This window comes from Geotrypetes seraphini, chromosome 1 (genome assembly GCF_902459505.1).
Source record: "Geotrypetes seraphini chromosome 1, aGeoSer1.1, whole genome shotgun sequence".
In the NCBI taxonomy this organism is placed as follows: Eukaryota; Metazoa; Chordata; class Amphibia; order Gymnophiona; family Dermophiidae; genus Geotrypetes; species Geotrypetes seraphini.
Genome location: NC_047084.1, coordinates 72631997 through 72645118, shown reverse-complemented (window position 1 = coordinate 72645118; position 13122 = coordinate 72631997). Strand labels below are relative to the sequence as shown.

Genomic DNA, 13122 nt, shown 5'->3' with positions numbered 1-13122 from the left:
GTATGATCCAAGTCTCTTCATCCTGTGCCACAAGGCTTGGGATCACAGTAACACAATCATCTGATCTTCACTAGGGGGATGAACTAAAACTTACCGATAGTCTAGCAATCGTCGCTAAACCAGTTTGGTTTTGCGATTGATCGGATTCCCCGACCCGATGCACAAAACTGCTGTCCACGTGTTTCTCTGAGTGATCACTCATTCTCCGATCCGAGCATGTAAATGAGGGGATTAGTATTGAAATGCCATGCAAACTAGTCGAATGACTGATGCACAAAATGGCTTCTGCCAGTAGAAGAAATACCGATTGTGTTTGCTGATCCAAGAAAGAGCAATTGGTGAAGACCAGTACCTCACTATCCTTGTCGGCTCTTCTGCTCTGAAAGTAATAGAATCTGTATCGAAGTTATACTATAAAACCAAACATAGATATGCAGTGGAACTTAGCGGGAAAGTTGAAACACTGCCTCACTGCTTGCTTTTACAACAGCGCCATCCAACGGTTTTCAATTGCTCCTTTCAATAGCTCTGACCAACAGCTTTGAACAGCTACCTCCAACAACTCCCAAAACAAGGGAAATCTCTACCGGCATTCCTTTATATTGCATTTTACAACAACAATGTTTTGCGGCCGATGACATGCGCCGATGATGTGCACATATGACACGCACAAATAAACCACACCTATGACTGCAGCAGGGGCATGCAGCAAGAACCAACAGGAATATTCTGATCATGCGTTTAAATCACTCTCAAAGTGATCAATCGAATGAGTTTAGGGTGAACCTCCACTCAAATAATTTGCATGTCAACTCGGTTGTGCATCAATCACTCAGCCAAAATTGGCCAGAGAATCAGCCAACAGCGATCCAGTCGGTATTACCGACTGACTTTAGTGCAGTGGTTCCCAAACCTGCCCTGGGGTACCCCCAGCCAGTCAGGTTTTCAAGATATCCCTAATGAATATGCATGAGAGAGATTTGCATATAATGGAAGTGACAGGTATGCAAATTTCTCTCATGCATATTTATTAGGGATATCTTGAAAACCTGACTGGCTGGGGGTACCCCAGGACAGGTTTAGGAACCACTGCTTTAGTGCATCGAGTCTCTAGACCAGGGGTAGGGAACTCCGGTGCTTCAGAGCTGTATTCCAGTCGGGTTTTCAGGATTTCCCCAATGAATATGCATTGAAAGCAGTGCATGCACATAGATCTCATGCATATTCATTGGGGAAATCCTGAAAACCCGACTGGAATACAGCTCTCGAGGACCGGAGTTCCCTACCCCTGCCCTAGACCTTCCTGTGCTGCAGAGCTTAGGCCCCTCACAACACATTAAATAGATCTTAAATATGTTTTAGGCCTCTTTTTCCTGGCCAGGTGGCTAGTGATCCCTGTGGCACAATCAGTTGATGTTCACAGTGACCTGCATTCATTTCGCTAAGCTTCCTATGCTTTATATTTGAGAAAGAGCAAATACGTCGACAACCCAACCCTAGTTTATAGGTGTTATCACTCCAGTGAAAATACACTTGTTAAAAAAGTTTTCGGTCGCCAAATTCCAGCAGGCAAAAGGAAATTGGCTGAATATAAAAATATTTTAAAAGAAATTCCCTATTAACCTCGTTTGTCAATTTAGTTTAAATTTAACACTTACCATGTTTAAAATAGTGAAGATATAGGATTCCACATTGTCTGTACCGTGGTATTCAATCATTCTAGAGTCTGCAACTACTAGTGTTTCCACCCATCTCTCTTTACTGACTGAGCGCTGGAAAATCTTTTTCCTTTTTGGTTGCTGTCTCTCCCACTTCTCTCTCTGATCTTCCTGTTGTAAGGTAACATTTCCATTATCTAAAACCATGAAACAAAAAAGACATTGATTATACTAATAGTTACACTTCTGTTTTTCCCTCCTCAATCAGGCTGGCTTGAAGTCTCTTGGAAGAAGAAACAGCGTGTACACAGATGAATAGCATATCACCTGGAAAAATTAATATAGACATTATCCGCTTAATTCTATAACCTTAGTTCCCAAATGTAAGCTTTATTTGCCTGCTAAAAATATAGAATACTAGAATTTATGGACATGAATTTTACACTCATGTGTTAATGTGAGCTTCTATACCACTACTAATGACTGGGGAGTCAATTCAGAGCGGTTTTCATGAGCTTCTGTAAAGGTGTTACAATAAGTGAGCTTCTGTAGAGGTGTTACAATACAAGGGCTCTATATAGAGTTACAAGGGCTTCTGTAGCAGTGTTACAATACAGAGATGTTAATATTGGCTTAATTATGCCATAATCATCCTACTTATGTTACCGGCACATTGATCATCCTACTTCTATACATATGTTTATATCAAATCAATTGTCCTACGTATATTCACATATAATACTAGGTTCACTTTTGCAGCCAAGTACACAATATTTACACACCTCCTAAGGAGGTTGGCCAATTCAACTAACTATAATCTATATACACGTACCTGTATTGTGTTTTATGTTTATCTTTGAAATATCTTTCTCAGTCTAGTTTTCTGGGCTTTGTCTATTTATATCCCTATTGTGTTCATCCTATTGTGTTCTTGATTGGGGGGAAGGGGAAGTGGGGACTAGCCAAATGTCTCCTCTACGTTGTTATACTGGCTAAAATAATCTGTGAAGAGGATGGTCTTTATCCCTTTCTTGAACTTTCCGGTATTCTTTGTTAGTTTTAGTTCCTTCGGGAGGGTTTTCCACCACCTTGGAGCCATCACTGAGAACATTCTTTTCCTGATGCTTTTGCATTTGATGTCTCTGAAGGAGGGAATTTCCAGGAGGTGAAAACTCAGCAAAACCCAAAATATAAAAATATGAACTGATGCCTCGGGACTGAATTAGAGAAAGGGAGAGAGAACTACCCCTTTAGGGACCCACAGAATAATTTTCTCTTGCGTGCTTATGAAATCTGCCATTAACAGAAAAAAGAAGAAGAAATAAACCAAATCTAAAACTGACCGTGAGATGCCTATTTATTTAATTTTAGTATTTCTGTATCGCTTTTAACCTAAGTGGTTTACATTCAGGTATTTCTCCTTATCTGTCCTGGTGGGTTTACAATCTGACTAATGCGCCTGGGGCAATGAAGTAATAAGTGACTTGCTCAGGGTCAAAAGGAGTGTTGCTGGGCTTGAGCCTCCATAGAGGAGCAGCGCAGAGCATTCAGCACGCCAGCCAGCCCTAGTAACCACTTGTGCAATCTTGTAAAAGGGAGGGGGTTAAATAAGATAGCAAAATGGTCCAACCCAAGATACAGAACTGATACTATGGATACAATACAATATAATTCAATATATCTATTTCTATTCCACCAGTTCATTGTGGATTACAATAATAAGCTGAATAAACACATCACTGCAACCTCAAGGTGATGAGGCTGCGGCCCTAACCACTAGGCCACTCCTCTACTCCTAAACCTTGCAGCTGAGAAATCAGAAGATAGTGATCCACTAGGTCAAAAATGGAAAACATGTATGGGAGAATGGGGGGGGGGAGAGGAGGGAGGGGTGAATAGGTGGAAAAATAATGAGAAATCTAATCTTGTCCACTGGGACCCCCATTTAATATATAATTCATTTATGTGACTATTTGTGAGCCCATGACACCCTGCGAGTGGCTAGGGAGGGCATTGATTGTGAATGGATGTGGGGTATATGTGTGTACAAGAGATAAGGATGAGGCAGTGAAAGTAAGACTATATATGTATGGGATGTGTGCATTAGATATATGTGTGAAAGGTTATGAATTAGTGGGAAGAATATGTCCATGGGGCATGAGTGAGAAAGCAATGGATATAAGTGGAGGCCTAAGTTTGTCATTTTGAACGCTCCAATCCTTTTTGCTTCTCCTCTTTTCTCCTGAGCACCCATCCCCAAGTTAGACGTTGTCCCTCTTACCTCATCTTTCCCACGGTTTAGCTCCTTCAGTACTGCGTATCTCTCTACTAGCCATTTGGCTACAGTCTTCTCCTTACCCCCATTCTGCACATTTGCTTCATCTGAGAGATCTGGGCCGCATGCTGCCTGGTTGTGAGTGTGGCCAAGACATAGATGTTTGCAAACAACACAACGCAAACAATGGAGGCCAACTGTTGCGCATTGATAACATTGATGACAAAACCCAATACGGGCCCTGTTTCAGCCAAAAGGCCTGCCTCAGGTGTTCTGAAGATTAATGAATCAACTATTCAGTGCACATCAAGAAGTCACGTACTGGTAAATAGAGTGATTCCTGTAACCAATCTATTCACTGAAAAACTGTGGAGATGCCTTCGGGTTTTGCCATCAATTTTATGAAAGCACATCGGTTGGCCTCCATTGTTTGCTCTATTTTGTTTCTCCTTTGGACAGCTTCTTCTTCCTCTTGTTGTTCTCATGTTGACAAACAGCAGTCATAAAAGCGGTTATACAGTATGTAGTAGGGATCGTGAGATTAGCCTTCTCCCCTGATCGTGAAGTCTTATCACTCAATTACGTGCCATCAGACTTTCCACAGCAATATTCTGAAGGACAGTCCTATTTTCTTGTTTGCACTCCAGGTTCATTTTTAATGCTCTTAACGCTACTACCTTGCAGAGTCAATTGCACAGATTTCTATGTAAACTTATTTTCAGTTTCTGTTGCTTTCCTTAAATGAAAGGTCAGAACATATTTTTTGAGTTTATCGTGCAATAGCTTGTTAATGGCAATACACATTTTATAGCTTCTGCTTTTCTTTGTTTTGTTTTTTATCCAAAGAACAAAACATTCCACGGCAACAGTAGCAGGGCTGTGGAGTCGGTAGATAAATGTTCCGACTCCGACTCCTCAGTTTTTTGTACTTCAGACTCCGACTCCGACTCCAGGTACCCGAAATTTCCTCCGACTCCGACTCCTCGACTCCAACTCCACAGCACTGGTTAATTTTCAGATCGTTAAAATGGAATGTCAAGTTGAGAGAAATGAGCATTTTCGACACCACCTTCTTTTTGCTTTTAATCAAGGTTCTAAGGCCGCAGAAGCTGCTCGCAACATTTGTGCTGTGTATATTGCGGGTGCTATAGCTGAAAGAATCGCTTGTGATTGGTATGCCAAGTTCAAAAATGGAGTCGGTAGATAAATGTTCCGACTCCGACTCCTCAGTTTTTTGTACTTCTGACTCCGACTCAGACTCCGACTCCAGGTACCCGAAATTTCCTCCGACTCCGACTCCACAGCTCTGAACAGTAGCCCCTAGGAGAACTTGAACTCATTAGTCTGTGGAAGGCAATGCTATAAGTTTATTGCAGAGGAGGAAATGTAGAAGCTACGTGAATAAAGTTCCCAATTTATTTTAAATCTTTTTTATGATTATATTTTTTCTGAAATGGCTCAGTTTCTTTACATTTTTTTTATTTTATTATAAGCTGAACCAGCTTTTAACTGAAATGTTGTCCATCTCAGATTTATTTGCCAGAGATTTCATAATTGGCTGATTTAGCCTTTTGGAGCAAAACGTTGAAATGCACGCAGTCCGGAATCAATTATGCAAATCATTTTTCATTTGTTCTAGGTCTTCTCTGGAATGCAGGCTTCTTTTTGATGACAGCTGAAGGTTTTACTGTAAATTGGTGACTCGACACACTGCAGTTCATGCCAATTCTTTAATGTCATCAGGATGCCCAGATTCTGTCATATAATACTAGTGCAAATGGGCTTTGGTGTACCAAAATATATGTGCACCTACTCACAGTAAGTCAATGGCTGGCGTAAATGGGCATGCTTATTTATTTATTTCAAATTTTTTTCCCACCCTCCCTGAAAGCTCAGGGCAGTAACAGTAGAACAAGCACACTTTTTGAGAACGGGGTAACAGAGAAACTGGGAGGGTGATAGAAACGGAGGGAACCTAGTACAATAATTAAGGATAACAAATAATAGTCAAGGAACAGTAGGCAGGGATCCAGGTGCATGGATAACTTGTTATCATGTACAGAGGGGAACCAGAGCCTCATTTCAAGTCTGGGGCAGTTAACAGAAGAGGAAGGTTTTTACTGCCTTCCAGAAGGTCATCAGGGAGTCCAGGGTCTGAGTTGTGTGGGCAAATGATTCCATAACTTAGGGATGAAGTGACTGTAGGAGCGTTTACGTGCAGTTTCCAGTTAAACGGTTCTTCCTGGGGGACTGTCGAGTCATTTCTCTGTTTCGGAGCGGAGGGGGTAGTTGGGCTGCAAAAACCTGAGGGAACGGTACAGTTTAGGGGGTGAAGAACTTATGTGCACGACGGAAGAGTGGGACTTGGGTGTGATTGTATGTGATGATATTAAGGTGGCCCAACAGGTTAAAAAGGTGACGGCAAAAAGCTAGAAGGATGCTAGGTTGCATAGGGAGAGGTATGGCCAGTAGGAAAAAGGAGGTATTGATGCCTCTGTATAAGACGCAGGTGAGACCTCATTTAGAATATTGTCTACAATTCTGGAGGCCGCACCTTCAAAAAGATATTAAGAGGATGGAGTCGGTCGAGAGGAAGGCTACTAAAATGGTGTGGTCTTTGTGATAAGGCGTATGGGGACAATCTGTAAACTTTGGAGGAAAGGCGGGAAAGGGGAGATATGATAGTCATTTAAATACCTATGTAATATAAATGTGCTTGAGTCAAGTCTCTTTCATTTGAAAGGAAACTCTGCAATGAGAGGGCATAGGATGAAATTAAGAGGTGATAGGCTCCAGAGTAATCTGAGGAAATACTTTTAAAGGAAAGGGTGGTAGATGCGTGGAACAGTCTCCCGGAAGAGGTGGTAGAAACAGAGACTGTCTGAATTGAAGAGGGCCTGGGAAAGGCACCTGGGATCTCTCGGAGAGAGAAAGAGATAATGGTTACGGTGGATGGGCAGACTGGATGGGCCATTTGTCCTTTATCTGCCGTCATGTTTCTATATAGGGGTGCAATTTGGCAGCTACTTAGTAGGGTGCTTTGTTGTAGAGATTTTTATGGGCTAGTATGAGTCCCCTGAAGGCACAACGCTTGTTGATTGGTAGCCAGTGTGCTATGTGTAATATAGATGAAGCAGGATCAAGGAAACAGAGATTTTTTAAGAGGTGGATCACCGCATTCTGTGCTCACTGTAGAGTTTAATGGTAATAAATAGAAATAAAACAAAACATAAAAAACAACATGATACCTTTTTTTATTGGGCTAATACATTTTTGATTAGCTTTCGAAGGCAACCCTTCTTTTTCAGATCAGAAATGAGCAAATAGTTTATTGATTTATATCCCGCATTTTACAAAGCGGGTTACAGTTCATACATACACAATTCTAGCAGCTTTACTTACAATATAAACAAATCAGACAATAAAAACCTTTCAGCGACCAGCGCTTAAAGTTATCATAAAAACTCAATTCCCATATTTCATCTTACAAAATAGGAACTTCTTCAGTAATTTTTTAAAATTCCATATATTTCCCTGTTCACGTATGTATTTAGGAATCTCATTCCATGCTTGTGGTCCAATACAGGAAAATATGCTTACCCTGGACACTTTCAACTGCAATTACCTACCAGGTGAACCAAACAGGTCAGCACGCTTCCCAGAACGCAATTTCGGAAGTGGAACATATGGCAGAATACTATTAGGTTTGTAGCATTTCAACCAATACAGTTTAATCTAGTATTCTGACACATGTTCACGTCTTCCCAGTCTGCCCCGACACGCATAAGAATTCTATGAGCATCTGAGCAGCATTGGAGCATTTAGGGGCAAATTCTATAAGAAGCGCCCAAAAGTTAGGTGCCGACATAGGCACTGTTCAGCGCGATTCAAGTAAAATCGGGTGCTGTTTAGTGAATCACGCTGAGCGGTACCTATTTTGGAGGCGCCCAATAAATAGGCCAGTTCTAGGCACAACTAAAAGTTAGGTGGCCATGCGAGCACTTAAGTAGGATTAAGAGTAGCGATTCTGTAACAAGGCGCCTAGCACAAAGCTACGCCCATGCCTAAAATATATAGCACCTATTTTTTTTTGAAAACCGCCTAAATTTTTAGAGTTGCCTTGTTACAGAATCGCTTTCTTGAAAGGCGCCTAAATTTCAACTATTGCTGATTAAAATGCTTAATTATTCAATTTAGATAGGCGCTTATCTAGTTGGGCACCTCCAAAATAGGTGCCTAACACTCGCCGGTTACAGAATTTGGGCCATAGCACGCAGGGCCATGGTAGTCAAAGGAGGGATAAGTATATAGCCCTTGATGGAGACTGCCCCAACTTTGTTGGATGGGCTGAGAACCTTTCAGTGGCTCCCTCATACAAGTCAATCTAACCCTTTTCTTATAGTGAATGTCACATCTAGAAATCATTACCAATGACTTCAAAGGTCCAGCAGGCGTGGGGATTTTGTATGCCACAAATGTTTTGACTCCTGTGCTTATACTGTCTCTTAGTATTAGATAAAGATCATCCTTTTTCAAGAAATATTAAGTTCTGAACAGAAACATTTAAAAGTATATTCGTTCAAAACAAGTTAATAGTTATTTTTTTCCTCATGAATGAAGAGAACAAAAAAGAGACACCGTAGATGTCACAGCCAACTGATGGTCACGAATCTTTTATTTGAAAAATAAGTCTCTAAAATATGTAAAAACAAACAAAGTCCCGACTAGGATCCAAGTTTCGGCGACAGCATCGCCTTCCTCAGGGGATAGTATCGAACGTGTTGGTTTCTCTGTTTCACAAATTAATGAGACATGGCACCAGCATGTTCATTTCATGATTTTTTTTTTTTCTACCTAGAAGATCTACTTTTATGTCTCGTGCAGTTGTCCTTTTTAATATTTGAATCTTGTATGTCTAATCCCTTTTTAATTTTCTTAATTTTTTAAAAAATTGTATTATGTAAACCGCTTAGGGAGGTCAAGTGGTATATCAAGACTTAATAAAACTTGAAAAGCTTGAAAACTACTTGCCACAGTTCTATAATGTTTTCTGATTCACGTTGCTTAGAAACTGTACAGTATAACCAAAGAAACTGTACACTAACCAAAGTCCTCAAATTCAAGGACACAAATTTCAAAGAAATGGGAAACTTCATTCACCATGCGCTACAAAGCCAAGAAGAAACCGATAACGTGGAAGACATGTGGTCGACTTTGAAAGCAACCATACAAGAAGCAACAAACCGCTATGTAAAATCAGTAAGTAAACGGCGAAGGAACAATAAGCCACAGTGGTTTACTGCGGAGATCTCAGACCTGATCAAGGAGAAGAAAAAAGCATTCATCTCTTACAAACAATCAGGGAAGCAGGACTCTAGAGCAGACTACCTGGCCAAATCAAAAGCCGTCAAAACAGCAGTCAGGGAGGCTAAATTCCTCATGGAGGAGTCTCTAGCAAAGAACATCCAGAAGGGAGATAAATCCTTCTTCAGGTATATCGGTGATAGAAGAAAAAACTCAGGCCGGATTGTACGTCTTAGGAAACCAGACGGAGACTATGTGGAAAAGGATTCGGAAAAAGCCCAACTATTAAATGAATACTTCTGCTCAGTCTTCACCCGAGAAGCGCCAGGGCTCGGCCCTCAGCTACAGACAAGGGTTGGCTCAGTTGACCCGTTTAGCAACTTTGAGTTTACACCCAGCAGTGTCTACGGTGAGCTGTCAAAGCTCAAGGTTAACAAAGCAATGGGGCCAGAAAACTTGCACCCCAGGGTGCTTAGGGAGCTGAGTGATGTCTTGGCGGAGCCACTGTCCGCGCTCTTCAACCTCTCCCTTAGTACAGGCAGCGTCCCGTTGGACTGGAGGACAGCTAACGTCATTCCACTCCACAAGAAAGGCTCAAAGATGGAGACAGCAAACTACAGACCAGTGAGTCTAACATCGATAGTGAGCAAACTAATGGAAACTCTAATCAAACACCAATTAGATAAGATCCTGGATGAGGAGAATCTACGGGATCCCCGACAACATGGATTTACTAAGGGGAGATCCTGCCAATCCAACCTGATCAGCTTCTTTGACTGGGTGACGGGGAAGCTGGATATTGGGGAGTCCCTGGACATCGTGTACCTGGACTTTAGCAAAGCATTCGATAGCGTACCACACCGCAGGTTACTGAGCAAGATGAGTTCTATAGGATTAGGTAACACATTGACGAAATGGGTTGGGAGCTGGCTTGGAGGTAGGCTCCAAAGGGTGGTGGTGAACGGCACCCCCTCCGAAATGACGGAGGTGATTAGTGGAGTACCACAGGGCTCAGTCTTGGGCCCAATCCTATTCAACATCTTTATAAGAGACTTGGCAGAAGGGCTTCGAGGTAAAATAACATTATTCGCCGATGACGCCAAACTGAGTAATGTAGTGGGCAAATGCACAACAGACGAAGATTCAGTGCCCGACAACATGATGCACGACCTACTCCTACTGGAGCAATGGTCTAGGACATGGCAACTCAACTTCAATGCCAAAAAATGCAAAGTTATGCACCTGGGCAGCCAGAATCCATGCAAGTCTTATACCCTTAATGGCGAGATCCTAGCAAAAACGGTAGCAGAACGAGACTTGGGGGTAATCGTCAGTGAGGACATGAAGTCTGCCAATCAAGTGGAGCAGGTTTCGTCCAAGGCAAGACAAATCATGGGCTGCATACGAAGGGGTTTCGTCAGTCGTAAGGCGGAAGTCATTATGCCATTGTATAGATCCATGGTGAGGCCCCACCTGGAATACTGTGTGCAATTCTGGAGGCCGCATTATCGCAAGGATGTGCTGAGACTGGAGTCGGTGCAAAGAATGGCCACCCGGATGGTCTCGGGACTCAAGGATCTACCATACGAAAAACGGCTTGACAAATTACAGCTATACTCGCTCGAGGAGCGCAGAGAGAGGGGAGACATGATCGAGACGTTCAAGTATCTTACGGGCTGCATCGAGGCTGAGGAAGATATCTTCTTTTTCAAGGGTCCCACGACAACAAGAGGGCATCCGTTGAAAATCAGGGGCGGGAAACTACGAGGCGACACCAGGAAATTCTTTTTCACTGAAAGAGTGGTTGATCGCTGGAATAGTCTTCCACTACAGGTGATTGAGGCCAGCAGCGTGCCTGATTTTAAGGCAAAATGGGATCTATTCACAGGGCAAAGGTAGGGGAGGGACATTAAGGTGGGCAGACTAGATGGGCCGTGGGCCCTTATCTGCCGTCTATTTCTATGTTTCTATAACCTAGCATAGACATATGCTATAAGGATATGCTGGGACATACTAAGAGATTTAAGTTAATCTGGGGCTCTTTGACATCTTTTATGGATTCATTGTAGTTGTCTTTTCCTTTGTTCCTGTTGGTATATTGCACACACACCCAGGGGGTGGGAGGGAGGGTTTGGAGGTATTTCTTTATATGGTTCTATTCCAGGGATCTCAAAGTCCCTCCTCGAGGGCCGCAATCCAGTCGGGTTTTCAGGATTTCCCCAATAAGAACATAAGAACATAAGAACTGCCATCTCCGGATCAGACCTTCGGTCCATCAAGTCCGGCGATCCGCACACGCGGAGGCCCCGCCAGGTGTACACCTGGCGTAATTTATAGTCCACCATATCTTTATATGCCTCTCTTAAGGAGATATGCATCTAGTTTGCTCTTGAAGCCTAGGACGGTCGATTCCGCAATAATCTCCTCTGGGAGGGCATTCCAGGTGTCAACCACTCTCTGAGTGAAGCAGAACTTCCTGACATTAGTCCTGAACCTGTCCCCCCTTAGCTTCATTCCATGTCCTCTAGTCCGTGTCAAATTGGACAGTGTAAATAATCTTCTCTGCTCTATTTTGTCGATTCCTTTCAGTATTTTGAAGGTCTCGATCATATCCCCACGCATTCTCCTTTTCTCAAGGGAGAACAATCCTAGTGTTATAAGTCTATCCTCATATTCCAGTCTCTCCATACCCTTCACCAGTTTTGTTGCTCGTCTCTGCACCCTCTCCAGTAGTTTTACATCCTTCTTTAGGTAGGGAGACCAATGTTGGACGCAGTATTCCAAGTGTGGTCTGACCATTGCCCTATAAAGCGGCATTATAACTTTCTCCGATCTACTCGAGATTCCTTTCTTTATCATGCCCAACATTCTATTTGCCTTCTTTGCCGCTGCCGCGCATTGTGCCGACGGCTTCAGGGTCCTATCTATCAGTACACCCAGGTCCCTTTCTTGTTCACTCTTCCCCAGAGTTGCACCTGACATTGTATACTCGTATTCCTTATTTTTATTGCCTAAATGCATTACCTTGCATTTCTCCACATTGAACTTCATCTGCCATTTCTCCGCCCATGTTTCTAACCGACACAAGTCGCTCTGGAGTTTCTCTCTATCCTCCTGCGATCTGATTTCCCGGCATTGAAAGCAATGCATGGAAATAGATCTCATGCATATTCATTGGGGAAATCCTGACAACCCGACTGGATTGCGGCCCTCAAGGAGGGACTTTGAGACCCCTGTTCTATTCCCTTATGAAATGTTGGTTGGGTGGGGTTTTTTTTTATTGTTGTATGGATTTTGATTGATTATAAATGCATATATGATTAATATTATTTGTATAGATACTGTATTGCATTTTTGTTGGTTTTGAAACTCAATAAAGATTTATTTAAAAAAAAAAAAAGTATAGACAAACATTTAGTAAAACTATTAAAACATCAAAGCTCCAACTAAAAGTGCAATGAAACAGTTTTATTTCAAAATGAGCTTGCACTGTTGGACTTCTGGCAGCACCTTGATAAAACCATCACACCTTCTGTCAGCTTGTCTCAAGTGGTGAGAAACAAAGAGCTGGTAATTTTCGAAGACGTATAAATCACTTCTTCATCTAGTGCTTGGCGTCCGTCTCTCTACCTCCTCATGGACAGCTTATCTGCGGCTGCAGATGTCTGGCTCTCTCTGGAGCACAAGATAAGCACTGAACATTTGTAACAAAATGAAAGCATTCCTAAAATGCTATTGCTCAATTTACTACAGCTTGATACAGCAACATGACTCACTAAGAAAGTTTGATAGCTTTAGCAAGTTCTACTAAGCATAATTGTATATTCAGCACCAGCATATTATGAGGATAATAGGATGAAGGTGAAAAAGGACAGACTCAGAAGT

At 42.2% G+C, this 13122-nt stretch overlaps 1 protein-coding gene across 2 annotated transcripts in view; it reads right to left on the bottom strand.

Moving 5' to 3' along the window:
• ADAMTS12 (ADAM metallopeptidase with thrombospondin type 1 motif 12) overlaps positions 1-13122 on the bottom strand; it is a 521425-nt gene that overhangs the window by 333178 nt on the left and 175125 nt on the right. For both annotated transcript variants that reach the window (XM_033933191.1, XM_033933202.1), the window contains exon 4: positions 1659-1855. In XM_033933191.1, coding sequence (XP_033789082.1) covers positions 1659-1855 — 197 coding nt within the window. The remainder of the gene's footprint in view (positions 1-1658; positions 1856-13122) is intronic.